We start from the raw sequence: 26917 nt of genomic DNA on the forward strand, positions 1-26917 counted from the left end.
GATAAAATCGTGTACCTCACAAGAATGTGAATCATGAGGGTTAAATTGATCTGAAACGTCAAATGAATAGATACCTGAGTCTCGAAATCATGCGAATTCGAAGCTTAAATCTCGATCTGTAATATATGCACACAAAATTCATAATTAAATGAGTAAATACTTGAATCTTGAAATAACACAAATTCAAAATTTAAATCTCAAATCGTGACGTATGCACGTTGCAAAATCCAATGGCACATAATTTTCATGACAACATTGAAAATGACAAGCAATTGTCATCAATTTAATATTTGGATAAGTATTCTAAAACCCAAAGTGCGTATTTGACTTTATTATTATAAAATAAAAGCATATTGATGTGATCACAAAAAATAATTTGTGGATAACTTTTTCCTATGCTTAATAAATTAATTTTAAAATATTATTCACAATTATTTATTAAATTTAAAATATAAAACAAATAAAAATGAACCCATAATTGATAATTATAAACTTTCTTATTATTATTATTATCTTTTGTAATTTTAACATTAACGGTAAAACGAGCCAAAGAGCAACGGTCCAACCGAGAAAAGGAAAAAAACAGAGGCAAAAAAGAATAAAAACCGAAAGACATCCTCCAAGAAACAGATAGTGTATTCCAGTTTTCTTCTTCATTGGTTTCTCTCTTCTCTATTGTCTTCTGTGTAATAATCTCAGTAACCAGAATATATTCTATATATAGAAAAGAAGAGGAAAGGGTAATCGTGATCAGGTGAGTAGAGGAGCATGAAGTTTTGGAAGAGTTTAAGCATATTGATCGAAGAAGCGTTGCCTGATTGGAGTGACAAGTTTTTGTCGTACAAGGATTTGAAGAAGCAGTTGAAGTTGATATACCCCAAAGATGAGGGAGAGAAGCAGCCTAATAAACGGCCCATATTGGTTTCAGCGGACGGTGGGGATGGTGGGTGTAAAGAGGAGAGCGAGGTTTCTAAGGAGATGATGGATTTCGTTTTGTTGTTGGAAGATGAGATGGAGAAGTTTAATGCTTTTTTTATTGAAAAAGAAGAGGATTATGTTATCAAATGGAGGGTAATTTTATTTTTCCCTTAATTTTTATTATATGCAAAAGTTTTTTTTTTTTATTAAAATTTTGAAAATTTTCGAGAGTTATTATGGGATTAAATTGTTGGTTAACAAAAGGGTTTGGCTTTTTTATTCTTATGCTGTTTATAGAGGATTAAATTGAAACTTTGTGGTGAAATCAAATCTGTGACGGGTTTTTTTTTTTTTTTTTTAAGTTTTTGAAGAAAAAAATGGATCTTTTTGTTGCTGCTATTTCCTTTATTCCGAAGCCAGAGAGCTTTATTTATGTAATCCTCTGCTGAACTGCCTCTTTCAAGATGATATCAATTTACCATTCAAAAAAGTTGGCAGTTTTCTTAATCCTAAAAGAAAACAATGGGTGAAAGACAAATCTGTTTTTGGTTCTTTTGGGATGTTGTTTTTGAGTCTCCAACCGTTTAAGATTCCCTCACGCACTGGAGTTCATTGATGTTTGAGTCTCTGAGGTCCACACCTTTTGGACTTGTGTTGTGGCATGTTCTTTTGAAAGTTTTCAACTATCTTCTTTGAGTTTTTTCCTTCTTTTCTTTTGTTTACTTGTTGTGCAACATTTTTGTTACTCTTAATTGATATGCCTTTTCGTTGTGACTGGTATGCAGGAGCTGCAAGATAGAGCAGCAAAGGCCAAAGTATCAAACGGGGAGTTAATGAAAGTGGGGAGGGAGATAGTAGATTTTCATGGAGAGATGGTTTTGTTGGAGAATTACAGTGCCCTTAACTATACAGGTACTAATCTGTTTTCCATGATTTTTTGTAAGCCCATTTTATTAATAAGTGACTGAAAATAGCTTAGCCAGAACTAATTTATGTTCTAATCTCAGTAAGATTTTATGTTATTCACAAATTTTGAGAATGTTATTTGAGACATTGTCGAAGCCTTTGCAACAATTAGCAGTTTTTGTGCTATGCTAATGTTAGCTATGTGGTTTTACAAATAGAAAGACTTGATACATTTTGTGGTCTAATAAAAGATATGATGTTCTTGTGGCTAGGTTGATATAGTGGCTCTCTGTTGTGTTCAGTTAATTTCTCCATTGGGTGACGTGATAGCTTAAATGTTCATATGATGAACAAATTACTTTAATTGGAAAGTGGAAAGTTTTGTTTAAAAGAACTCTTCATGAAATTCATTCAATTCAATTTAAATGCTTTTGTCATGCCTTGACCTTTCAAAGATTTGGAATATTAGTAATTATACTACTTAGTTTTGCAAGCTCCTTAACAATATTTAACAACCAGGAGGAGAGGGGTTGATATTGCAAAGTTGTCAATAGACTGCATTCTTTTGGGTTGTGTGAAAATTTTTGACCCTATATGATGTACACAGGACTAGTGAAGATAATAAAGAAATATGACAAGCGAAGCGGTGCTCTTGTTCGCTTGCCCTTCATTCAAAAGGTCTTGCAACAACCATTCTACAGGACTGATGTTCTTAACAAGCTTGTGAAGGAGTGTGAGATGGTGCTTGATCATCTTTTCTCCATGAATGAACCATCAGCCTCACCTGAAACAACTGATGAGATACTAACCAATGAGAAAGAATGTGAATATGAAACTTCTAGCTCAAGTAATCAAAGGCTGCTCAAAGCTCCGAAAGAACTTGCTGAAATTAAGAATATTAAGAACATGTATATGAAGCTAACATTGTCAGCACTATATGTCTTGAAAGTGATCCGGAGTGGCAGCTCAACTGTGAGCATGTTCTCACTGCCACCTTTGCAAAATCATGCATTAGAGGATTGGAAGAGAATTCCTGTGTTAGAACAGACAGCCAAATAGGTTTTCAACTTGCAACGATGGAGTTTGGATGTGGAACACTGTTTCTCCCTCTTTTCCTTTCCCTTACATTTTCATTGCTGTTTTTTTTCCCCCCTTCTTCTTGTTTTTCATACGTATACTGCTGCTGGATACAAGCCAAGCTTTTATATCCTTAAATCCAATTCTCATTTGAACTTGTATGAACTTTTCCTGTAGGAAATTTTAAATACCGGCACATTTGGTTTTGATCTTTCTTGTATACTGATAATATTTTAGTATTACACATGTTTGGTTGCAGTTATTACTTTAAAAGCACTCAAGTTCCTCATTTATCTACTCTTTGCACATTACCCTGTACTGGTTCTTGTAAGCCCTCAGCACTATGTACTGGGCTTGCTTGGCTTTACGGTAAGTAGTGATATTTTGTTTGCTAATATAGTTCTTAAATTTTCTAATATGATGACTTTGACTATGATTACATAAGCTACACTGGGCTGTGGGCATCTTCACACCTGAATTATCACTTTAGGTATGTATGTAAATTGTGTGATTTCACCAGAGAGATGTGTTCAGAATCTTCAGAAACAATAGTTCCTTCCTCTCATCTACTAGTTTGTCTCCCTACCTAACCTCGTAAGCTTAAAGCAGATACCCCATGAGTTTCTTCTTTCTTGATTTTTTTTTCTTATAATTTCCTTGTGGTGAACTACCAATTGCTCTGGGAACAAAGTAGCCCTCAATTATTAAGGATCCAAAGTATGTCCAACGCACCTTACATAAATGACATAACATTCAGAAATCCATTTTTAAGTTACGCATGAAAGTTTGTTGTGAGCCTGTGACCTTTGAACGTACACGTGTAACTTTAAAACCCCATAAAATTTTTTTGAAAGTCCCAAGGCTTCAATCTACTACACCACGTGTGATTATCGACCCATCAACACCAATAACTGGGAGAATTTTCCTTCCTGATATCCCAGGATCCTGCACCCTGCTTCCAGTTCCTGTTTATTTTCATGGTGGTGAGTTTTGCATTGGCTCAACCACATGGCTTGGCTACCATCATTTCCTTGGAGATTTCTCTGTTGAGTCACAATCCATTGTCCTTCCCATCGACTACCCTTTGGCACCAGAACACTGCCTCCCAATAGCTTATGATGATTGTTATAGCTCCCTGGAATGGCTATGTAGCCAAGCTACTAGTGAACCATGGTTCAATCAAGCTGTTCTTTCCCATGTGTTTCTCTGTGGAGACAGTGCTGGAGGGAATATTGTGCATCTGGTTGTTATTAAAGCAATGAGGAACAACACTTTAAATGTTAAGATCAAAGGATTAGTGTTGATACATCCTTTTTTTGGCAGTGAAGAAAAGACTGAGAAGGAGCATGATGGTGCAGCTGGCTATGTGGCAATGAATGACATGCTTTGGAGACTAAGTATACCTTATTGGCCAAATCGTGATTAATTTTGATGTAACTTTGAGAAACAAGAGGTGTATGAAGCTGAATGGAGAGAGTTTCCCGTAGTGGTGGTCTATGTGGCTGGCTTGGAATTCTTGAAGGAAAGGGGAGTGATGTACGCTGCATTTTTTGCAAAGGAAACAAGTGAAAAAGATGAAAATTGTGGAAAGAGAGAGGAAGTCTCATGTCTTTCATGTGTTTTATCCTAAATCTCAGGCAACTCATTTGCTCCGACGACAGATGAGCTAGTTCATGGAGGACAATTAACCTCTAGGCTCGCTGGTGCCTATTGCAGGCAGATTAATGCTGGTAGCTTCTGAATAGATCAAACTGAAGCATAAGTATTCCACTATGTATGGAATTCAGTGACGTCATTATAGAATGATGATGCTCATAAAAGGAGACAGCCTTGCCTACATCAAAGCTTAATAAATGGTCATGACTCATGAGAAGGGTTGAGCAAACATCAAATTCTGCAAATATTGAACTTAGTCAATTTAACGTTTGGTGGTTCATATACAGCTCGCCGGGTCCCATGACATGACTTTCTAAGTATATACATGAAAACATCTCAATCTAAACCTCTGAGGGTAGTCTAGGGCCTCTGCTAACTTTTGAATTTGGCATTCATTTTCAAGCTTCAGCATGATCAAGGCAATCCTACTCATCATCAGTGCTCACAAAACCCCCAATGAAGCCAGCAGCATTGCAATTTCTGCACAACATCTCTTTTTTCCCCCTGCCAAAAAACATACACTAGGAAGTGATTTAAGGATGCCAAAAGCTCAATATGGAAAGGTGAAAGACCGCTTAGTTTTTCCTTTACACTTCTCTCATTTGGTTCAAATTAAGATGGAGAGTTAAGTCTAATATGTGACTGTTTTCTACACGAATGTAAATGCATGAGTACATAGCTTTAGGTTTATTACCCGCGAAGCCAACAGCAGTCACCGGCTTTGAGTTGCCCATCGAAGAAATTAACAGAGTTCACTCCATTGCCTTTGCATTGAGAGCAAAGAACTGCACCTGCCAAATTAAACAGAAATATACATTTTAACTACATTGCCTTGATGCTATTTCAAAGGGGAGAAAAAAAAAAGACTTGGGTGCATGGCATAACTTTTATCTTATCTAGATGATTTGCTCACATATATAACAAATATTATTAGATGGAAAAAATTATAGCCAACCATCAGATTTGAACTTTTAGCCAACCATCAGCTTACCATTTCCATTGCAACCAGCACGGATCACCACTATTTGCTTTGGTGTTTTGATTACTTGGGGCAGCCGCTTAGCATAAAGAGAAGCAATCAGATGCGTGGAAACAAACATATATATGCAACTACAGAATAAAGCTGATCAGAAAACTGAATCAAAGTCAGCAATACATTTATGCACAGTAGTAAATTCTGACCTTGGCTTTCACAGGGCGAAGTTTGGCATTGAAGCAGTCATGAAACCCACCATGGTTAGGAAAAGCCTTTCGATCGTGAGTAGTAGCATTGAATATTGCCCCCGCAATCATGTTACAGCGAAAGATGTTAAACTAAATATCAGTTAGAAGTACGTAAAATGATAGAGATGAAAAGGGAAGTACGTGGCTTTTGTGGAGGAATAACGGCAAGTAAATGCGGTGCTGAGCATGAACCAGAGGCCATTGGAAGAGAGATTCGAGTTCAATTCTGACAAGCACTGGAACTAGCTTTGTGCTGCAATGGTTGGCAATTGAGGACAAAGCGGATTAGATATTTAAATTGTAACTGTCCAAGTTAACTTTTCCACCGCCCAGTCCACCAGATATTTGGGTTTGCTAATTAGAAAGGGCATATTATAGGTCACTCTCAGTGCTGTTTTTACATTATTTACCAACACAACAATAATAAATCAGAAAAAAAAATGAAGAGCATTTTAAAAGACCTAAAAAGGGCTAAATTTTTAACATAATCCTATTTTTTTAAAATTTAATTTAATTTTTAATAATGTTAGACAGTTGACATGTGGCTTTAGCTTATTTTTGCATAATTTTTTGTCTTACCAGTGAAAATTTTAAATTTTACAAACAAAATTAAAAAATTGGTAAGTTTATTTTTTATATTAAATAAATTTTTTATTTTTATTATATTATAAACTATGTGTCATTTTATTAATTTTATAATTTTATAATTATTATATTTGGAACGAAAACATATTTGGATTCAAAATGGGCTGGGTTGAGGGCAGGGTGTCAGTCTCTTTTCACAGCCAGCAGGATCCAAAGGGCAGAGCCGCATAAGATGGTAATTAAGGACAAGTACCTAGGGCATTTGTGGAAATAAGTAAATTTTCCACTGTTTATAAAAACCTGTCCCTCGATCTCACAAGCCCTGTCTTTCTCTCTCTCTATCTATACACTCTCGAATCGCATGTATATTTTTTAAGAGCTAACCTTTTTCCTTTGCAGACACTATCCAAACCCTAACCCTAACCCTAGAATCCTCCCCAATATTCTCCATCTTTTAGTTACTTTCTCAGGTAAATCTCCCAAATCTATTTCTCTTTGAAACCCTCATTTATTTTTTAGTTACTCTTCGATCTAGTTTTTTGCTAAAACCCTAACCTTTATTATTTGGTCGGGATTTTGTAGAAAAAAATGGGAGAAACAAGGGAAAACGATGCTTACGAGGAAGAGCTTCTCGACTATGAGGAAGAAGAAGAGAAAGCCCCCGACTCTGTCACTGCTAAAGTCAATGGCGAGGCCGCCAAGAAGTGAGTTTGACTTTCTATAATTCCCTTGACCTTTTTTTATTAAAGTATGTCTTATTTTTTGAATTGGTGTTAATTTTGGTGAAACTTTGGATAAAAAGATAAATTTTGTTTAGAATAGTTATTAGTTGTAGCAGTTTTGTTTTTGTTTTTTTTTTTTTTTTTTGGTTTCAAAGAGTTTGTTTTGCTGTTGTATATGACGGTAAATATTCCATGGGAAACGGTTTTCATTCTAATTTTGTCTTCTCTTTGTCTATGTAGGGGCTATGTCGGGATTCACAGCTCAGGATTCAGAGACTTCCTTTTGAAGCCAGAGCTTCTTCGGGCCATTGTGGACTCTGGATTTGAGCACCCTTCCGAAGGTAAATTTTCAGACTCTCTTTTCCTTTTTATTTTTGTTATCCTATTTAATCAGTTCACTTCCTAAAAGCAGTAATTTCAAATTAAATTTCATAGATGGTTTGTTCTTTGGCAGTTTATTATGCCGTCATTCTTTGCCATGCGTGTATGCAAAATGTTTGATTTTCATGTATACCCTCTTTTTTGAATGTTTAATGTGAACTTTTTGTTTGGTCTAAAATTTTTGTTTGATGCATTGTTTTTGCAGGTAATATACCATTATCATAAAGTTTCAATTAAAAGGATCACGGAGGTTATATTTTACTTACCAGGGATTCCTTCGATACAATTTTCTTTGGTTCTTCATCAGTGCAACATGAATGCATTCCCCAAGCTATATTGGGTATGGATGTCATTTGTCAAGCTAAATCAGGGATGGGGAAGACTGCAGTTTTTGTTCTATCAGCATTACAGCAAATTGAACCAAGTCCAGGACAAGTTATTGCCCTTGTTTTATGCCATACGAGGGAGTTAGCTTATCAGGTAAGAACAAGTTCTGCATCTTTTGTTGGAAGCTTTCTGGGCATAGAATTTCCCTTTGTATTCTTGAAGTTATATGATATATGTCATCTCATTTTAGTTTTTCCCTTAACTTGTAGATCTGTCATGAGTTTGAGAGGTTCAGTACTTACCTGCCTGATATCAAGGTTGCTGTCTTCTATGGTGGTGTCAACATAAAAATTCACAAAGATCTACTTAAAAATGAATGCCCCCACATTGTTGTTGGAACACCTGGAAGGATATTGGCTCTTGCAAGAGACAAGGACCTCTCTTTGAAGAATGTGAGGCATTTCATTCTTGATGAATGTGACAAGATGCTTGAATCACTTGGTATGGTCTTTTTTACCTGAAGTTGGATAAGCATACAAGGATTTTAATGTTTCATTTACTTATGCTATTCCTTCTGGTATTTATTCTACTTGTCTTCTGCAGACATGAGGAGAGATGTCCAGGAGATTTTCAAGATGACCCCTCATGATAAGCAAGTTATGATGTTCTCTGCCACACTCAGCAAAGAAATTCGCCCGGTTTGCAAGAAATTTATGCAAGATGTAATGTTCCATGGCCAATACTACTTGAATTTAGAAGTATCTTTTTAATTAATCCCCAGCTTTCTCCGAGAGTTTTGTAAAATTTAACATCTGGTGGCTCCATCACTGTATATGTGCCATTGGTGTTGCTTGGGTGCAGTGATGTCAGCTAGTCATTTCTGGGTTATGCCGACTGAATGGGGAAGGTTAGTGGTGAATTTATAGGTTTGCAGTGTTTAGGTTTTTGAAGAAGTGGATCTCTCTGAGCTAATTTTTATTTTATCTTAAACTTTTTAGTTCTCTATTTAGGCTATAGGTGTGGGATTGGAGTGGGGTAATAAGAAGGGTTGGGCATTTCCTTGTTGGGGGTGCTGTGTCTGTCGTGTAATAGAATCTTTGTTTGTGAGGGAGAACAGCACTTGCTTGCTGTGACTTAGTAATGAATCTGCAAGGAGGCAAGGCTGATGGACCAGAATCTGAATTCAAGGGATGTGCATCTCTAATTCATTTCCTACTGGATTCCATTTGCTTGTGGAAGCTACCTAATATGATTTACTGTGACATTTGTTCCTTTCAGCCAATGGAAATTTATGTTGACGATGAAGCCAAGTTGACCCTTCATGGTCTTGTGCAGGTATGTTCCAAGAAGCTGGTACAACCCTCATTTTTTGTTTTAAATATTATTTAAGATCTAATCACCGCAATGATTCCAATGATAGCACTACATCAAATTGAGTGAGCTGGAGAAAAACCGCAAGTTGAATGACCTTCTTGATGCATTGGACTTCAACCAAGTTGTTATCTTTGTCAAAAGTGTGAACCGGGCTGCTGAGTTGAATAAGTTACTCGTTGAGTGTAATTTCCCCTCTATATGCATCCACTCTGGCATGTCCCAGGAAGAAAGGTTTGTAAATATCATGCATCTTTCATTCTTGCTACATTATACTTTTTTTTCTTTAGAAAGGCTTTATTGTACTTATATTCTGGTAAAATAAATGACTTAAGGATCTTTAACGTGCATAAGGATCCCTATCAAAGTTTTTTGTGGCTGTCTTTTTTTTTTAATTACCAGTTATGGTGGTTCAGTTGCTATTGTGTATTTTGCTGCCCTGGATGCTGTGTTTTCTTTAGTTGGAGCCTTGGAATATTTATTGACATGATTTGGTCAAATTGGGTTATTCAACATGGTTATTTGTTGTTTTATTTTATTTGTTTTTCTTTTATTTTTTCTTCTTAAAGAGTGTTGCAAAACGGATTTGAAGAGGAAATAGTGTCTTTTTTTTTTTTTACTTGATCTGTGATTTTTAAGTTTACTGAGTGCTATTTTTTTTTTTTTCTTGTGATCTTAAATATACTGTTTTAGGGTTTGGCCGGTGTGTCTTATGCCTACTTTTAGTAATTGTTTACTTGCTGTCTGTTAGAAGTTCAGGTTTCTTTTTCTGTTCCAGTAGGGTAATGTTTCTTCCTTAAATATGATGTGGTTTGGCGTTTACCAATTGGCCTTGGTAGATAATATATGTAGCCAATCTAACCCTTGGTTTTAATGCTAATTGATGCTTTGTAGGTTGACTCGCTACAAGGGTTTCAAGGAGGGGCATAAAAGAATTCTTGTGGCTACAGATTTGGTTGGAAGGGGAATTGACATTGAACGGGTTAACATTGTCATCAACTACGACATGCCAGATTCTGCTGATACATATCTACACAGGGTAGGTTTTGTTTCAACTGCATTATTATACTAGTCTTGCTTCTGTTTTATGCATATAAGCTATCCGACTGATGTTGTTTCTTGGTTGATTGATAGGTTGGTAGAGCTGGTAGGTTTGGCACCAAGGGTCTTGCAATTACATTTGTGTCATCTGCTTCAGATTCTGATGTGCTAAATCAGGTTTGATTTTAGAACTTCTGAACATTGTTTGTCCCTTGATATGTCTGCCTCTAGTCAATTTGGTTCAATCCATTGCAGGTCCAGGAGAGGTTTGAGGTGGATATAAAGGAGCTTCCTGAGCAGATTGATACATCTACTTACAGTATGCTTCTTTTTACGTCTTCCTTCTGCTTTTGATATACTAGTATAACATATTTGTATTCTTGTCAATGATTTGAAGGCATTGTTAGATTGCTTGATTCCTTCCTGGTTTGGTTTATTCTTTTTGTGGAAGGTGTTTGTTTTGCTGTACTTATTGTGGCCATCAGTTTTTGGTAGGCCTAATTTCATTGTATAGTTGCCTTGGAACATTATTTCATCTTGCTTCCATTTATTTTCCTTTCACGTGTTTGATATGTGGCCTCTATTTGTTCTTGTCCTCCTATACTTTTGTTGGTAACCAAATTTTATAAGGCTTTTAAATTTTGTTTTTATGTAGTGCCATCATAATAAAGGATTCAGTCAACAAAAGCAGAGAGGATCGGGCCTAAATCATGAATCAAGTTGTGGTTGCTGGAGGCCAATGTGTATTTGTTCTTAAAACTAGTGTGGAAATGCTTAGGAGAAGCAGTAGATGCACCCCCATGTGGTTTTGGACTGCTTTCTTAAGAGTATTGTAGCCTTTTTTAAGAACTCAATTCGGATTTGGTGGCTATTTGTAGGGGAATTTCCCCTTTCTAGGACATTTTTTTTCCGCTATTCTACAGAGTTGCATGTTATATTATCATTGGTTTTAATTTGGAGCGTAACCTCTTAATTCTGATTTTTGGATATGATTTTTAGTTGCGATCTACCCTGTGGCTCAGGTTTTAAATTATTTTAATTTTGTGGTAGTTTTTCTTGCTATACCTTATCATGTTTGTAGGTGGTTTATTTTGGAGTAGGGTTCATTCTATTTTCTTAATATTTGCCTTAAAATAATTTCATTTCTTTATCTGTGTATTAAGCAACCGTCCGGTTATTTATTTCTATAGCCTAACAGACATTTATCAGTTCAATGATATTGGGTTTCTTGTTTTTGTTAATTACAATAATATATTTAAGATATATTTAATATATAATATTATGAAAAGCTAATATAAAATGATATTATGAATATGATTAAATTTAATAATATCGAATAGGATAAGATTAAAAATAAATTTTTTTTTTTTTTAATTTTAAAAAGTTTAAATCATTTTATATTAAGGTGATGGTAATTTTGTTTGTAATTTTATTTTTATCTTTAGATATAATTCAAATATAATATAAAATAATTGTAATTTTATTTTATTCATTATCTTATTCGTGAAGGATCATTTTAATCTTTACGGCCTCACAATTAATCATATATTACCCATCACACTATATTTTTATGATTAATTATTAAGGCGTTTTCATTCAATGTTTTGATAAAAAGAAAGGTAATCAAGCCAAGCATTGATAGATTATTAGTTGAGTATTTTTAGATTGTCAGATTTTTAGTTTTGGATTCTTAGTTTAATGGTGACCAAGATCATAACTAAGCACTCAAAAAAAAAGAAAAAAAAGAGCAAGGTATTTAATACTTCTATAATGACTGCTGCTTAATTTCTTTGACTATTTGCTACCATAATGTTTTTTTTTTTTTAATTTAGTTGAAAAGATTAGCTACCACACTGTTAATTGGAGTAATAAATGGCAAAATTAAACTCTATTGACCCAGAAAAATGACTCAGCTAATATATGGAGTATTCTATTTTACCAGGTTTTGGGGATACATGAAAGAAAATAACATATATACTCGACTTCGATATGACTGACGAGATTTCTATTCTATTTTCAGCCTTTCGAGCTGCAAACAGACCTACGGTGACTGTCCTCTTTTGACCGAGAGAAAAGACAAATGCCTTGGTAGTAGCATTTCTCAAAATCTCCACATTCAACTATTCTTATTGATTGCTAATGTTTCAGGCTCTGCACTTCCAAAACTGTGACAAACTATGTGGACTCACTCACCTAAAACAATTACGTCATTTTACACAACTGCAGTGAGTTATCTATATCGAATCTTCACATAACTGCACCTGCCAACGGTCCTAATAATGGAATTGACATTTCGTTATCAACCCAAGTTCTTATATCTGACTCTTTTATAGGAACTGGTATGTTGATTGAAATCTTAATCTTGGCCCTTCTCTTTTGATTTGGAATTGAATTTGTTACTTAACTAATTTGCATGCACTCTCTTAAATTGATTACAGGTAATGACTGCATTGCTATAAAAGGTGGCTCTTCTAACACCATCAGTGTTAATAAAGTTACATGTGGACCAATTGGTTTTTGAGAATTTTTTTAGTTCTATGAAATAAGATTCATAGGTTTATATACTTAGGATAAGCAAGTGAATATCTGAAAATAAAGAAAAAAGAAAAAAAATTGTTGTTTGAATGTTATAGATGACTAGTTTCTTGTTCACCTGTTGCAAATACTTGTAGCATTGGATGGAAATCTAAGAGTAGCTAATGACCAGGTGGAGCAGGTGCATGCGACAGATTGTACTTTCAATGCGACCCAGGATGGAGCAAGAATCAAGACGATGCCAGTAAATGTATTGGCATGTTTGCCAAAGGAAACCAAAATTTTATGTGGAATTGATAAAGCTTAGAAGAAAAATACCATACAGATTATCATACAATCACTTTCCTTGAACCCCTTTGTTTTACAGGGAGGATCTGGGTTTGCCTAGGAAATTTCTTTTTTAACATGTTACAGTAATCGCATCAGGAAACCGGATAGCCATAGACCGACATTATTGCAATGGCAACGATCATCATTACCCGGATGCAGTATAGTTCATAACTTATTGTTTCATGCAATATAGCTTTTGCTAAGTTGATTCAAATCAAAAGTGATGGATGAGGTAAACAAAGTTATAAATAAATTATTATTGTTTGTATTGTCTACTTTCAAATTTACTGCAATGTGATGTCTTTTCCTCATATAGAAGTAGACGGCAGTTCCTTCCAAGAATTGGTTAAAGTTAAATGGCTTAAATCCCCGATTCTCTGTATGAGAAACATAAAAGAGATGAGAAACAGCAAGAGCCGAAACTCAGGTATGGAGTTGGCAATGAGACTGTGATCATAAGCTTATGGCACAATTAAGATAAAGTAAAACAAAGTATTAACTGCTTATAATGCCTGGGGATGAACTTTCCATGAAGTCTTAAAACTCTTTTGAGCATTTATATTGTCTAAGTTGTCATTAATTAAACAACTCAAAATTTGTCCTTCTGCAGCTGTAATGAAATGCAGTGGGGTAGGGAGTATAGTACAAGTTAGAAGTACTCTAAGTTTGAGACTGTACTGCTCGGGGGACAATTATCGGAAACCGTAAAAGGCCCCTCATATGCAACTAAGAAAAGCATGCAATTCCAGTTTTTTTCTGCTCTTGTCCATAAACCCTGATGTTATTTTTAAGGACTTGAAATGGAAAAGTAATATGAATGCCCTCCCTTATATTATTAAGTTATAGCACTCTTCTGTTCTGTCTTGCATATTGTTATTTCTGAAATAAGCCTAGTAATGAATAAAAAATATGTTGATAATTACTTTGTATTAACTTTGATGCTGTGGCCAGAATAATGCTACTTGAGAGGATCAACATCATCTGTTCATCACTAGTTCCTGGACGAAGCCCCATAATCATCTAGCAAGGTTTAAGTTGAATTGCACTGAAGGGCTATGCAGGACCTTTTGTTATAAAGAGTGAGCCCCAAGGCCATTAATTCTTATTAAATATCAAGTTCATATGTCCAGCTTTGAGCAATTATGACATTCAAAGAAACATGATGGGGAAGAAAGAATACAAGGGAAGCTTATATCAGCGCCAGCAATATATGTTGCCACTTGTCATTAGTCTTACTTCTAATTTTAGCAGTGGAGGCCACAACTAGAAGGGATCATAGTTCTCAAGCCACTTAGAGAAAATTCCAGGAAATCACATATGCCAATCACGGGAAAAACAAGTCTTCCTAATGAAGTGTTATTTTTTCTTGACGTCCAGGTCTAAGGTATCTTCCACACGACCAGCAGATTCCCTTACATTTGGGCCAATAACTGATAAAATCAGTGCGCACAACTTGCCATACTTCAAAAATCCTTGTAATATATAATGTGGCATTATGTGAAATCTTTTCAAGTTTGCTCCCTGATTCCATTCTTTTTCCACACAGCATACAGAATCATATTTCATATGGCGTCAATCACTCTTGAGGAGCTCCATGCTTATCATGCCATTGATCGGGAGATATTCTCTCGACTGGTAATAACTCTTAGGAGGGATCCAGCTGAATCTCTATTAGTTATGGCCATATGGCTATGGCTAGAAGAGAAGGGTTATCCCAATATAATAGCGAAAATGGTGAACCTATCAGATCCTCTGCTGGAAGCACTAGCTGGTGAAGCAGTTTCATGTTTGAATTGTCTTGGATCCAATAATCCTATCATTCCACCAAAAGGTGTTTTGCCTCTTACTGCAAGAATTATGGAGAAAGATATTTCTTTGCAAATGTTCTACCAAAACAAATTCAGTACAATCAGTGGGATAAAAAATTTTCTTAACACTGTTTGTTCTCGCATTTTTACTGATATCCTGCAACATGTGGTGGGGAGCACATCACAGGTGATTCCTAATCAGCCTCTTGTTATCCCTGGTTTTCCTCACTCATTATTTGGCAATGTCATCATAGTGCCAAGAGCCATGGACCATAATTTTCCTATAGGAGGTTTATGGGGATGGCACCCCTCTAACAATGTTTCTGAGGATGACAGGACCTTGTTTCTGACTTTCTCACGGGGTTTTCCAGTTTCAGAAGATGAAATAAGGGAACTCTTCACAAATATATGCGGTGTTTGTGTTGATAGTGTACATATGCAAGAAAATGTCCCCTGTGATGAACAACCCTTGTTTGCTAGAATGGTTCTATATTCTGTCGCAAATGTTGATCAAATTTTGAATGGGAGACGCATTGCTAAGTTCCGGATCAATGGTAAACATATATGGGCACGGAAGTATGAGCGCAGAGAGTGATAAACCAAGAAAGTCTGATGTCAGAATTTATACCGATGTCATGTATGTAACCTTTATATAAGGAAAATTACAACCTTACCTATAGTCCTTCTATGCACTTATCCATAAATATTAGGCCAAATATGTATTACTTTATGTGATTCCAAACAAGTATATTCTATCAATGTTGTTTTTCCTAAAATGAACATTTCAGACTTCTATGTAAAAGTACATGCTGAGTTGATCCTTAATCTTATAGCTGTATTTGTTGTCTGTTGCAAACATAGCATCCATCAAAGTCCATATCTTACTGTGTTCATTTAGAAATAACCTTTTGGTTCTCACCACAGGTCTCTTGATCCATTGGCGCTTGACAATACTCTGCAATATATTCTTCAGTTATTCAATGTATACATTTTAATTATCATCACAGAGAATTTCTGATTTTTTTGGCCTGGATATTCTATTTCTGTTAGAAAGAAAGTCTTTGGTGTATGGTTGATGGTTCTTTTGAATGCTCTTTTGTCTATTGTTTTTTTTTTTTTAAGTTAGAACTATGCTAAAAAGACAAGCAGTTGCATTTCTTGTTTGTGAGTCAAACGCTACGGGGAACAGCTTTCATATGCGTACAGAAGAATGAATTTTGATTGCCTGATTATGGGAAACTTCTCTAAACCATTATTTTTTTGGTGATAATTTCTTTGAAACTTCTTTGAAACATTCCATTTTCCGAATGAAAACAAATGTTAGGAATAACATTAACGTCAATTACTCGTCAACGTTTCTGCTTCCTATATATGTTCATTGGAATGGAATGTAGCCTTTTGTTTTATACTGTAGCTCCCATTTGCAACCATGTTCGTGCTGCTATTCCTCTTTACCTTCCTGGACCAAGCTTCTTTAACGTCCATCATTGAGCCACTCACTTTCTCTTTCCCCTCCTTTGATCCTAGCAGTTGCACTAATGGCAGCCTAATCTGCATGGGCTCGGTGACCGGAGGCAATGGATACCTAAGCCTGACACCAGAGCCAAATAACAATTCAACTTTATCAGGTTCAGCACTAGAGCAGGTTGGTCGGGTTTTTTTCCACCATCCTGTGCTAGCCTGGCCAGCGTCCATCTCTACCACCTTCACCGTCAGGATTTCTCCCTTCCCAAATTCTAATGTATCTGGAGATGGTATGGCTTTCATTTTTGCACAAGATAGCAGAAGTTCACCACCTTCTAGCATGGGATCATATCTTGGTATCATGGATCCATCAACTCAAGGTAGGCAAAAATCTCCTTTAAAAATTTTATTTAATTCCTTTGTATGTTTTGCTGTACAATAAAAACATCTCTCTTCCTTTCCATTAAAAAAAATCTTATACTTAATGAATATTTATTTCTACGGTACCAAAATTCAGATGGCGTAGTTCATCAGTTAGCTGTGGAGTTGGATACTTACAAGAACGAATGGGATCCAGATGGAAACCATGTTGGTATTGATACAATAAGTATAATTAATCCAGTGGCAGCTAAAAGTCTTAACAGTACTGGTATTGACCTGAAAAGTGGAAGAAAAATTAAGGTCAAAATCGATTACCTTGGTTGGAAAAAGAAGCTTGAAATATCTATGGCATACTCCGGGGACAAACTAGTTAGCGTACTCAACCAATCTATTGAGATGGCAGACACGGTTCCAAGCTCTGTTTTTATCGGTTTCACAGCTGCAACTGGCAAAGTACCAGAGAGCCATCAGGTCCATGACTGGACTTTCACAACAATTCCATTGCCATATCTTAACAGCCCTGTCTCCAAACATGATAAGATTAAAACTATTTTGTTGATTGTCATTCCTATCATCATGGGATTATTGATTGTGGTAATATGCTTTCTTCCATCATTTCAAAAAGTTCTAAGAAAGAGAAAAGACACGGTTAAGCAGAAGGTTGATATAGAAATTCGATCGAGGACTGCAGCAAACGTACCGAAAATGTTTACCCACAAGCTACTTGCGAAGGCTACTCATAACTTCAGTAAGGAAAATCTGTTGGGTACTGGTGGGTTTGGAATTGTTTACAAAGGCACCTTACAGGATCCTCCTACAACTGTAGCTGTCAAAAAAATTTCAGCAACCTCGAAAGAAGGTCTGCTCTACTTACTTTGCATTGCTTGGGAAGAATAAATCAGAAGTCATTAAATATTTTGAGTCTTTTAGATCATGGTTTATTATTTTATTAGTTGTCAAATTATTCCTAACTTAGGCTACATTTTACAAACAAATCTTTGTTTTCATCTTTTCTTAACGTGCTCTAAGAGTTTACTTGCCTTACTCAAACAGGTGAAAAAGAGTACTTCGCTGAAATATGTACCATAGGGCGCCTAAGGCACAAAAACATAGTGCAACTTCAAGGGTGGTGCCACGAGGGTGAACATCTCCTCTTAGTCTACGAATATATGCCCAACGGTAGCCTCGATCGTTACATTGGCAAGTGTTCTCTTGACTGGGAGACTAGATTCAAGATATTAACAGGGTTGGCATCAGCATTACTTTATCTCCATGAAGACAGTGGTAACCCTGTTGTTCACCGAGACGTTAAGCCCAACAATATTATGTTGGACGAGGATTTCAATGCTCATCTAGGTGATTTCGGGCTAGCAAGATTGCTCCAGAACGATGCCTCAGTGACAACCATGTTAGCAGGAACTCCAGGATATTTGGCCCCAGAAGTAGGCTTCACAGGAAAGTCAACACCTGAATCTGATGTTTACAGCTTCGGTATGGTAGTAATTGAAGTCGTTTGTGGGAGAAGATCGAAGGGTATTATGGACGAAAATAGCTTAGTGGATTGTGTATGGAACTCATACGGACAAAATGAACTGCTAGAATGTGTGGACCGAAAGCTAGAAGGCAAATTTGGCGAAGAACAAGTGAAAAGAACGTTAATAGTTGGTCTTGCTTGCCTGCATCCTGATTCTACACAACGCCCTAAGATAAGAAAAGTTGTCCAAATTCTCTTGAACTCTGATGAGCCATTAATGGACTTGCCAGAATCACGCCCCAGTGCAGTTTATGTGTCAGTTTCTTCCACTGCTTCCACCACAACCACTTTTGGGTCCAAGAGTGCCCCGGAGTTGCTTCCAACCGAGTCATCACCAGAATCTCATCAGCCAGATGAGATAGTTATTCAATGTGACCACTGACAGCAGCACAAGTTTCCTTGATTGTTTGGGGATTTAAAAAATGCTATATATAATAAATATTTAATTTATGCTTTTGCCGCGAGTCCAACCGGGTCAATTATTTGGAAGGCAATTATCCTAACCCTTGGACTACAAATGCTGCCCGTAGCAGTCTACTAGTTTTTATAAACTTAATCATTCATTTGTGTCCTGGTTTGTCATCGTCAAATATCAAATGACATAGCCGGCTGTAATGTTTCAACCGCGGAATCGAAACAAACTTTTCGACTTGCTGATATACTTTGCAGCATAAACTCCAAATGGCAGAACAATGGTCAAAACCGCGTATTTTTAAGAATCTAATCAAAATCCCAGAACCGAAAGTTTTTTGTTTGTTCTCTCATGTCGTCTTCTTACACGTAAACGTCAAGTTGAATGAATCCGCAATAACCCCACCAGGTCTCACTAATGTTATTTGTTCCATTTCTTGGTTTTTAATGTTCTCAGTTTGCATTCCTTTCTAAAGTCAGATCCTTTGCTTCTCAAAGTTTCCCATTTTGTTCTTTAGCTTTGCAAATTTTACTAGCTTTTAAGTGGAGGGTACTTTGCATTGAGAATTTATAAATATTTTTTGGGATTTTCATGATGGAAAGATACGTTTTTTTATGAGCTACTGAGCTTTGCTTGGTTGCTTGAGCAACGTAGGAGAAAGAACCAACATAATTTAATTTTGAAATTGTGTGTTTCATTACAAGTATCCAGCAGTAACTTCTACTTTATTCTGGAAAAATGTGCTTTGAGGATTTGGGGAATTTCGAAAAGTTGGTGGGTTTTATCGTATTGACTTGGCTTTCATGCAGTAGCCATAGTCTTCCTTGCAATGTGTCATTAGCTGAATCTTGTCCTGCTTCACTATATTATGTTCCAAGAACCAGGAAAAGCCTAGAAGAAACAGCTGCTCTATTCCATGTAAACTTAAATGCGGTTAATAGAACCACTGAGGGTTTCTTGATTGCAATAAATTGCAGCTGCCTAGCTGGCCATGATGAGTTTACTTGGCATGTGGAGTATGAAGTCCAACCTGAGGATACATGGGATGTCATTTCATCAAAATTTGGGTCATTTGTTGTGGAATATCCTGAAAGGAAACTGATTCCATCACAAATTGTGACTTTAGATACTTTATGTGGCTGTTCTGGGAGTGCAGATACTGTCACGTACAAGGTCACAAAGGGAGATACACTCTATACAATCTGTTCACGATTCGGTGCAGATCTAAATAAGACTGTCAAGTTGAATAGGATTGAGAATGCAGAGTTTATTCATAACGGAGATGTGATCTTTATTCCTGAACCAGGCAAGGAAATTTCACTTCTAATATTTGATGACCAATCTAAGATCAACTTTTTCGTTTCTTACTTGCATGATTGCACTATTGATTTTCTATTGGGTTGTTTGGTTTTTTTTTTTTTTCATTATATTTATAAAACTTTTCAGGCTTATATGTCAAGACATGAGCCTTGATGAGCTGGGGAACATAAAACATCTTAGTAGATGCATGCCTTATATCATACTATGTATACTTCAAGAAGTTTCATAGTTTCCTCAAGAAAGTTATTTTAAATTTAAAACTTATTCCTGTAATCTTATTGCAATATAGCTTTACCTAACGTTTTGATGATTGCCAAGAATAAGGTTTTGGTAGAATATAGAAACTAGTTTAATGACTCCTGTTTAAAAATTCAGTCATTGCAGTTCTCTTTAATATTTAAAAAAAGTTTAGCGTCTAATCATTTTTCTCTTATTTTGTATGGGCATTTATTGACAGAGGGCCTTCCAAACCTTATCGTGCTTGACAACAAAGGTCTGTGAGAAATTTCACCCGTTCATTTTTTCCCCATTTCATTTATGATGTTGATAAATGTGTATGTGTGTGTGTGTGTGTGTGTCTGTATGCATCTGAATGTACCTATCACTTGAAACTGCCAAATATTTTATATTTGGTGAAAGTAGTCATTTGAACATTTTGGAATGGTGCTCTTATAATTTTTTAATGCCTCTTTTAAGACGGGGAATAAGTTTGTTCTTGTGCATTTTCTTTCTTGCAGATTCAAGTACCAAAAAGGCATCAAAATCTCGAATCAATGCCGTGGTTGGAGCCATTTCAGCTGCTTTTGCTATTATTCTCTTGACAGTAATATTTGTTTCTTGGAAGAACTGTAAAAAGAAGGGAAGTCAAGTACCAATTTTCTATTCAAGAAAGATGGATCACTTGCATTCATATTTTGATTCACGCACTTTTCTCACAAGTAGGGGACCTTCTGAAATTTTAGATGCCTTGTTTTCCTTTCCTCTTTTCTTTAAAATAACAGGAGTTTATCACTGCAGTGTCACCTGCTGGAGACTACCTGCATTCTTGCCTCTGACTTGATTCTTGAATAATTTCTTTACAGAATCTGTAGAAAGCATTGTTTCATCGTTCAATTCCAGTAAAGCTATTTTGTTTCCTTATCATGAAGTTCGTGTAGCAACTTCTAACTTTAGTATGTCTTTAAAGATTGGCCAAGGCTCATATGGATCTGTTTACCTCGGAAAATTAAGAGGAACTGTAAGCTAAAGGAATCCTTTGTACATGTTCATTAATTGTCCTTCAAATTATGAAGGATTTAATTAGAAAAATCTGTGGAAGAGTGCATTAAGGGATAATATCTTTCCATCCTCTATGCATATAGGATGTGGCCATCAAGCAGATGAAAAACACAAAATCAAAAGAGTTCTTATCGGAGATAAATATTCTTTGTAAAGTTCAACATTCAAATTTGGTATGAGTTGTTTTAGCATGGATCCTTTTTATGTGCTAGTTTTTTTTCTTTTGTTCATTTTATCTCTGAACTCCTATTTCCCTTTCTTGTGTGAATTTCAATTAGATTGAGCTTATCGGGTATGCTGCTGGTGGAGACTCCTTGTATCTTGTTTATGAATTTGCCCAAAATGGTGCATTAAGTGATCATCTGCATGTCTCCAGTGATAGGGGTATGGATTTACTGACCGGTCAGTGAGTTTCTGAGCAATTTTATTTTAATTAGCAAAATTTAACCAACTTTAATTTTGAAAGTATGGAGTGTAAAACATGCAATTACAGTCTTAAGCAAGAGGTGAAGAAACTATTTGTTTTTCTTATCTAAGATGAAGCAAAATCCTGAAGATCCGATGGCATTTTCTTTATCTTTTACTTTTTGGTCCCTGCTATAAGTTATATAACCTTGTTATATGCCTTTGAAGAAATTTGTGACTCCTTCAGACTTCCTATTATTAAGTATGGGTTAATCAGGCAATACTCTGCGGTTACCGGACTAGTTTTCTCCTAGTATGGATAGGTTATCTATTTTGAGTCTGACTTCTATTTGCCAGGAGAGCGAGCTTTTGTTAAACTTCCTCTCTCTGTCTTTAACAAGCACACGCGCATAAACTGTGATCTTAATTAAACATTCTAAGATCTGACAATTCACAGGTTATAAGCCACTTGATTGGACTATGCGTGTTCAGATTGCTCTAGATGCAGCAAAAGGTCTTGAGTACATACATAAGCACACAAAACCATATTATGTTCATCGAGATGTGAAAACAAGCAATATTCTCTTAGATTCCAATTTTCGTGCAAAGGTGAGTTTAAATGTGCTTCATAGTTTCTCACATGTGAATCTTCTCAATTTTTGATATCATTATTGATGTTTTTATGCTGAGAAGGAATTGATAGATAATAATTTGTGTTAGTTTTCTGCTTTTCATGCTTCTCAAGATTCAGTTTCTTTCAAGCAGATTGCGGATTTTGGGCTGGTAAAACTATTGGAGCATTCTCCAGAAGTTGGTGCTGCAGCGTCAAGAATTGTTGGCACATTTGGTTATCTTTCCCCTGAGTATGTTCAATGTCGGTGATTTACATTATTCAGTAGAAGCGCCTTTTTTTTTTTTTTTTTGCTTTTAAGTATCGAGTATAAGCTGATCTATTAGCAGTCTCCTATAGTACTTATAGAAATGTTTGAAGTTCTAACTATAATGTCCCATTCTTGCACTTGTATATTTTAATCACAAGGTACGTTCGAGATGGACGTGTGACAACAAAGACTGACGTTTATGCCTTTGGAGTTGTCCTTATGGAACTACTAACTGGCCAACAGGCTCTAAGCAGAGATGCAAACCCTGGAAATAATAACTACAGTGAACATAGGACAGTGGTGGATTATGTGAGTTTGCATCATATGAATTGCTTACTGCTTGACTATTGCAAGCATGATAATTGCTAAAAAAATGTCAGTTTTTGAAAAGTTACAATCACAGGGCAATACTGAAAGTACTGAGATATTGATAGCTAGCGAATGTCCATTATCATACTGACTATAGATATATTTAAGTGGTATTGAACTTTTTATGAATTGCACTGTGTCCAGATGTTATCAGCATTAAATGATACCCAAAAGCCCATGATTGAGCTTGCCAAATGCATTGATCCAAACCTTACCCACTACCACAAAGACTCTGTTTTAGAGGTATACAGCATTCATTTCATTTTTTTCTCCAATTTCTTTGATATTGATGCATCATTACAGGTCTTTCTTGTTAGTGTTTTCTGTTTTGGTTTATAATAGAGGTTTTCTTGTGCCAAGGAAGATCATGTGTTGCTTGGTAAAAGATGATGACTCCTCTCAAATGTATTATATGTCCTTGAGATCAGTGTCTGCATCTGTGGACGTCAAATAACAATTAACATTGGATTTCTGTTATTAGATCATTCATGAGGGAGGGATGGAGATATGACAGCTGCTAATTTGGAAGTAGCATGTGTTACTTGTCACGACATTGACTTGCCTCTATATTTCTATTATTAGATATGACATGGTTTGTATTGGTGTGGTCTGTTAATCACAGCACTGGATCTTGGCTGGATCCTATGCTGGCCAGGGACCCACCCCCCCTGGCCCCCCTTCTTGCTAGGTGGTTGTGGCCCCAGACTTGCTGGAATAGAAATGCTCTTAATTAGGGTTTAGGAATAATCCTGCTTTAAACTGTTTGGTTTCCATGTAACTTCCCTTATTTTGGTTGTTGATTTGGTCTCACTAGAGCTTTAACCTAATTCATCTTGTTTTAACTTTTGCTAAGATGGCATTATTGTCCAAGGATTGTGTGGGTGATAACTGGAACCAGCGTCCGGACATGTCAGAAGTTGTGTTCCGCCTGTCACACATTTTTGTGAGCTCTGAGGAGTGGGAGAAACAACCATGCACTCAAACAGAATCCTGAGAATTGTCGGTTCGCGCCTCTCTGGCTCATATTCCTCATATTTACCGGACTCTTTGGGAATACCAAGCAATTGGAAACCAAACAGAATTCTTTCTGGGAAAATGCCATGAGACTGCTATACGGCATACAGAACAGTAACAGATACATACAAGCACCCCAAAAATAGAGGTTGGAATAGAAGTTTGGCAGCTGATTCCAAATCCCATGAAAATCAAGAAAAGGTAAAAGCAATAGAATTAGAAATAGTCAACCAAGTAAATTAAATATCAGCAGGATACTGAATTTTCCAGCTTGTATTAACCAAATGTTCGACTTTTTCGAAAATTTAATGTTCCTGTCATTCCAGTTGCTCATATATAGATAATAGTCATATAATATCACATGAAAGTCTGAACCATCCCATAAATTTCATTGGACGTAAACTTCCTGAAGCGCAACTCCACAAATAAATTTCTTCTATATGAAACGCTTCCAAGAGAGAATTGTTTCCATGTCGTTTCTCTTGTCAGATTTTCAGCTAGGAGATAACAAGTCTGACGTGAGAATGGCTCTCCCAGTTGGATTACATATCAGACATGAGACTCCCGAGCCAATTCGTGTCACATTGTAAAAAATACACAAAATGAAACTTTTAGGACACCTAGAATTATTGAAGAAATTTTATGAAAAATTGTGAAGCAATGAAGATGCAACTTGCAGCTGCAACTGTAAAACGCAAATTCCACAACCCTCCAGCCCCGTTTTGGAGTAAGTGAAAACGCTTTAGATAGATACGACCAAAGCCATTGTCAGAATGTCATCCATTACAAATAAAATAACCAAAGGCTAAGAAATGAGATATCTTTTGAAATTAAGAAAAAAAAAAAAGACAACACAGCAAGTAAAGACAGAAGAGAATACAGTAAAAGTAACCAACGTAAAGGAAACTGTTTTTACAGGTTGGTACGATAAAAATATTACTACCTCATAGATATTAGTATTGAGTTTCACATTACAGCCATTTTGCTGACATTGTCTGAATGAATCTAAACATTACACGAAGTTGGAAGAAGAAATGAGTATCAATCTTCAATAAACTTCAAGAAATGGATAACAACTGCTGAGAATTTCACATTTTAAAGAAAGAAGCTATTCGGGATACCTTGGCAGGGCAGGCTGCTCAGCCATATAATGAAATTACAACCCATTTGATGGCAGGGTACCATTATCTCAGATTTCAGAAACAAGTTACCAATTATTTAAAGCACCATTTTCGTTTCTCCTTTAGCCAAACGGCAATTCTTCTTTGCACTCTCTCCAAAAACCATCCTACACCCAAAAAGTACCTTAAAGGCTTAAACCCATTTTTGGTGTTTTTCTGTTTGACGTCTTTCTTTTTGTTGCTTTTGGTTGTGTTGTGTACAATTAGATAAAACCTACTTGACCAAAGCAGAATAGATATTTATTTACTTTAACGGTACTTAAAATATGAAGATAATGTAAGTAAAGAGTTTTTCATAAAATACAACCAAGTTAAGACTCTTATTAAATAAACATTAATTATCTCTAATTATGATTATTGATTAGTCTCTGCTTAACCCTACTTCTGTAGCAACAAAACTTTATCAATATATTTAGAGAATCCGTATGGGCAATTAATTTGAAATAAGACAACATAACATCACCATGTCTCATGCAACAAATATATAATTACTATTATGCTTATAACTGAGCATAATTTAAAAAGAATATGCATTAATAGTCATGACCAACAAGAGAGCTGGTGGCATACTCATCTCTTCTTCACATTATTTTCTAATTTAATAGTGAAACCATGTGCACAATATTGGCATGGATGATCGAAATTCACATATTTGATGATAGGGATGTAAATTAATTGAATATAAAAAAATATTGTTATATTTGTGATCTGTTCATTTATTTTTAGGATTATTCATATTTGATAAGAAATTTTTATATTATATTCAAACTCGATTCGCTTAAATATCAAAATGTTAGGTTTGATTTATTTAAGTTAAACGAATTTGTTCATAAATATTAAGTGAATATATTCATGAAAATATAAACATCCATAAACTAATAATTAAGAAATTGGTCTTGTCTATAAAGAATTTCTTTTCTTTTAGAATTTTTTTCTTACAAGTTTCTTTCTCCATCAAACAATAGTTAATTTAATAATCTTTACATTAACTTCTATCAAATCATCTTTATGCTATATATATTTGGCTTTATTTATAATGTAAGTCTCGTAATAATATTTTTTTATGTGTCTTCACATTTATGCAAATTGATTTTTTAAAAATAAACTCAAAATTTTTTCTTTAATCAAGCTCACCTAAATTTGTCTCTTTTCATGTCTCAAAACTTAGGCTTTGATACAAGTTGTTAAGATCATGATAGTTTTGATTTTAATTATTAAGTCAAAGTCCCTAATCAATTTGAGCTTCCAAGCTAGCAAAAGCAAAATTAAATCATAAGATTCTACAAAAAAGATACTAATTTAATATAATTCAACCCAACCCAAAATAATTTACTTCAACGAATGAAATAAAAGATATATTAGTTGTAAAGAATTACAAATATATTATATCAATCAATTACTCATAATAAATAATTATGGACATCTTTCTATAGTTATAAGAATATTATTAATTCAAACAAATACATACTTATGTGGATCATCTCAATCCCTTTAGTTTATCCTAAAAAACAATAATTATTATACTTATGTAGACTTTCTCATTTTCTTCTCGTCTATTAAAATATACATATCTATAACGACTCTCTCAATTTTTTTTTAATCCTATGGAGTGTTTACTTAATAAAACCTTATAACTCCTTTATATATTTATCTTATATCTAATTTTATTGAAACTCTTATTGTTTATAAGCATATTAACTTACTTATCAAGAATCTCTTTCCATTAAGAAATTTTTTTTTTGTTTTAGAATTTTCTCTTTCAAGTTTTCTTTCCCATCAAATAGTAACTAACTAATA

The 26917-nt window shown here is 35.3% G+C and overlaps 6 protein-coding genes and 1 pseudogene across 11 annotated transcripts; 6 read left to right on the top strand and 1 right to left on the bottom strand.

Annotated features, from left to right (window-relative positions):
- The first annotated feature begins 516 nt into the window (after positions 1-516).
- LOC111285931 (SPX domain-containing protein 1-like) lies at positions 517-3159 on the top strand. The gene is made up of 3 exons (XM_022875635.2): positions 517-1071; positions 1704-1830; positions 2432-3159. The coding sequence occupies exons 1-3, from the start codon at positions 769-771 to the stop codon at positions 2881-2883; spliced, it is 882 nt and encodes a 293-aa protein (XP_022731370.2). The 5' UTR covers positions 517-768; the 3' UTR covers positions 2884-3159.
- Positions 3160-3297: 138 nt separating this feature from the next.
- On the top strand, positions 3298-4627 carry LOC111285932 (putative carboxylesterase 17; annotated as a pseudogene).
- Positions 4628-4765: 138 nt separating this feature from the next.
- Positions 4766-6817, bottom strand: LOC149518567 (protein BUNDLE SHEATH DEFECTIVE 2, chloroplastic-like). Its single transcript, XM_089761594.1, has 6 exons — positions 6751-6817; positions 5923-6068; positions 5740-5805; positions 5549-5615; positions 5252-5348; positions 4766-5061 (listed from the first exon to the last, which is right to left on the bottom strand). The coding sequence occupies exons 1-6, from the start codon at positions 6815-6817 to the stop codon at positions 4983-4985; spliced, it is 522 nt and encodes a 173-aa protein (XP_089617720.1). The 3' UTR covers positions 4766-4982.
- LOC111285929 (DEAD-box ATP-dependent RNA helicase 15-like) lies at positions 6691-11148 on the top strand. 2 transcript variants are annotated; one of them, XM_022875631.2, is made up of 12 exons: positions 6691-6836; positions 6949-7070; positions 7329-7429; positions 7777-7949; positions 8066-8297; positions 8400-8518; positions 9075-9131; positions 9217-9401; positions 10062-10206; positions 10302-10385; positions 10464-10527; positions 10864-11148. In XM_022875631.2, exons 2-12 carry the CDS (start codon positions 6955-6957, stop codon positions 10872-10874), a joined length of 1287 nt encoding a protein of 428 aa, XP_022731366.1. In that variant the 5' UTR covers positions 6691-6836; positions 6949-6954; the 3' UTR covers positions 10875-11148. The 2 variants fall into 2 exon arrangements, with proteins under 2 accessions (XP_022731366.1, XP_022731367.1); XM_022875632.2 differs by lacking the exon at positions 9075-9131.
- A 149-nt stretch (positions 11149-11297) lies between these two features.
- Positions 11298-16540, top strand: LOC111285930 (uncharacterized). 5 transcript variants are annotated; one of them, XM_089762856.1, is made up of 6 exons: positions 11298-12254; positions 12357-12547; positions 12647-12670; positions 12916-13305; positions 14025-14457; positions 14620-15706. In XM_089762856.1, exon 6 carries the CDS (start codon positions 14640-14642, stop codon positions 15474-15476), a length of 837 nt encoding a protein of 278 aa, XP_089618982.1. In that variant the 5' UTR covers positions 11298-12254; positions 12357-12547; positions 12647-12670; positions 12916-13305; positions 14025-14457; positions 14620-14639; the 3' UTR covers positions 15477-15706. The 5 variants fall into 5 exon arrangements, with proteins under 5 accessions (XP_089618982.1, XP_089618979.1, XP_089618983.1 ...); XM_089762853.1 differs by adding an exon at positions 16412-16540 and having other exon boundaries at positions 11298-12547; positions 14025-15518; XM_089762857.1 differs by lacking the exon at positions 12647-12670.
- LOC111285928 (putative L-type lectin-domain containing receptor kinase S.5) lies at positions 15829-18716 on the top strand. The gene is made up of 3 exons (XM_089762851.1): positions 15829-16725; positions 16863-17585; positions 17780-18716. Exons 1-3 carry the CDS (start codon positions 16311-16313, stop codon positions 18640-18642), a joined length of 2001 nt encoding a protein of 666 aa, XP_089618977.1. The 5' UTR covers positions 15829-16310; the 3' UTR covers positions 18643-18716.
- Positions 18717-18858: 142 nt separating this feature from the next.
- On the top strand, positions 18859-24259 carry LOC111285939 (lysM domain receptor-like kinase 3). Its single transcript, XM_089762858.1, has 10 exons — positions 18859-20021; positions 20728-20930; positions 21075-21229; positions 21354-21443; positions 21549-21654; positions 22133-22284; positions 22441-22538; positions 22715-22865; positions 23070-23168; positions 23779-24259. Exons 1-10 carry the CDS (start codon positions 19411-19413, stop codon positions 23917-23919), a joined length of 1806 nt encoding a protein of 601 aa, XP_089618984.1. The 5' UTR covers positions 18859-19410; the 3' UTR covers positions 23920-24259.
- Positions 24260-26917: the final 2658 nt, after the last annotated feature.

This window comes from Durio zibethinus, chromosome 6, assembly GCF_047325235.1.
Source record: "Durio zibethinus cultivar Kanyao isolate XHJ-2024 chromosome 6, ASM4732523v1, whole genome shotgun sequence".
Classification (NCBI taxonomy): Eukaryota; Viridiplantae; Streptophyta; class Magnoliopsida; order Malvales; family Malvaceae; genus Durio; species Durio zibethinus.

What these genes read in the sequence shown, in the direction of transcription:
- LOC149518567 (XM_089761594.1), bottom strand. Translation starts at nt 6,817, where the DNA reads ATGGAGAATATTGGGGAGGATTCTAGGGTTAGGGTTAGGGTTTGGATA. An exon ending in AGTGTCTGCAAAGGAAAAAG is followed by an intron (nt 6,069 to 6,750) that starts GTTAGCTCTTAA and finishes ATTTAAATATCT; the next exon opens with AATCCGCTTTGTCCTCAATT. An exon ending in TATTCCTCCACAAAAGCCAC is followed by an intron (nt 5,806 to 5,922) that starts GTACTTCCCTTT and finishes CACGATCGAAAG; the next exon opens with GCTTTTCCTAACCATGGTGG.
- LOC111285931 (XM_022875635.2), top strand. Translation starts at nt 769, where the DNA reads ATGAAGTTTTGGAAGAGTTTAAGCATATTGATCGAAGAAGCGTTGCCT. An exon ending in ATTATGTTATCAAATGGAGG is followed by an intron (nt 1,072 to 1,703) that starts GTAATTTTATTT and finishes ACTGGTATGCAG; the next exon opens with GAGCTGCAAGATAGAGCAGC. An exon ending in CAGTGCCCTTAACTATACAG is followed by an intron (nt 1,831 to 2,431) that starts GTACTAATCTGT and finishes TGATGTACACAG; the next exon opens with GACTAGTGAAGATAATAAAG.
- LOC111285928 (XM_089762851.1), top strand. Translation starts at nt 16,311, where the DNA reads ATGTTCGTGCTGCTATTCCTCTTTACCTTCCTGGACCAAGCTTCTTTA. An exon ending in CATGGATCCATCAACTCAAG is followed by an intron (nt 16,726 to 16,862) that starts GTAGGCAAAAAT and finishes ACCAAAATTCAG; the next exon opens with ATGGCGTAGTTCATCAGTTA. An exon ending in TTCAGCAACCTCGAAAGAAG is followed by an intron (nt 17,586 to 17,779) that starts GTCTGCTCTACT and finishes TTACTCAAACAG; the next exon opens with GTGAAAAAGAGTACTTCGCT.
- LOC111285939 (XM_089762858.1), top strand. Translation starts at nt 19,411, where the DNA reads ATGTGCTTTGAGGATTTGGGGAATTTCGAAAAGTTGGTGGGTTTTATC. An exon ending in AAGTTCAACATTCAAATTTG is followed by an intron (nt 21,444 to 21,548) that starts GTATGAGTTGTT and finishes AATTTCAATTAG; the next exon opens with ATTGAGCTTATCGGGTATGC. An exon ending in ATAGGACAGTGGTGGATTAT is followed by an intron (nt 22,866 to 23,069) that starts GTGAGTTTGCAT and finishes CACTGTGTCCAG; the next exon opens with ATGTTATCAGCATTAAATGA.
- LOC111285929 (XM_022875631.2), top strand. Translation starts at nt 6,955, where the DNA reads ATGGGAGAAACAAGGGAAAACGATGCTTACGAGGAAGAGCTTCTCGAC. An exon ending in CGAGGGAGTTAGCTTATCAG is followed by an intron (nt 7,950 to 8,065) that starts GTAAGAACAAGT and finishes CTTAACTTGTAG; the next exon opens with ATCTGTCATGAGTTTGAGAG. An exon ending in GGCATGTCCCAGGAAGAAAG is followed by an intron (nt 9,402 to 10,061) that starts GTTTGTAAATAT and finishes GATGCTTTGTAG; the next exon opens with GTTGACTCGCTACAAGGGTT.
- LOC111285930 (XM_089762853.1), top strand. Translation starts at nt 14,559, where the DNA reads ATGTGGCATTATGTGAAATCTTTTCAAGTTTGCTCCCTGATTCCATTC.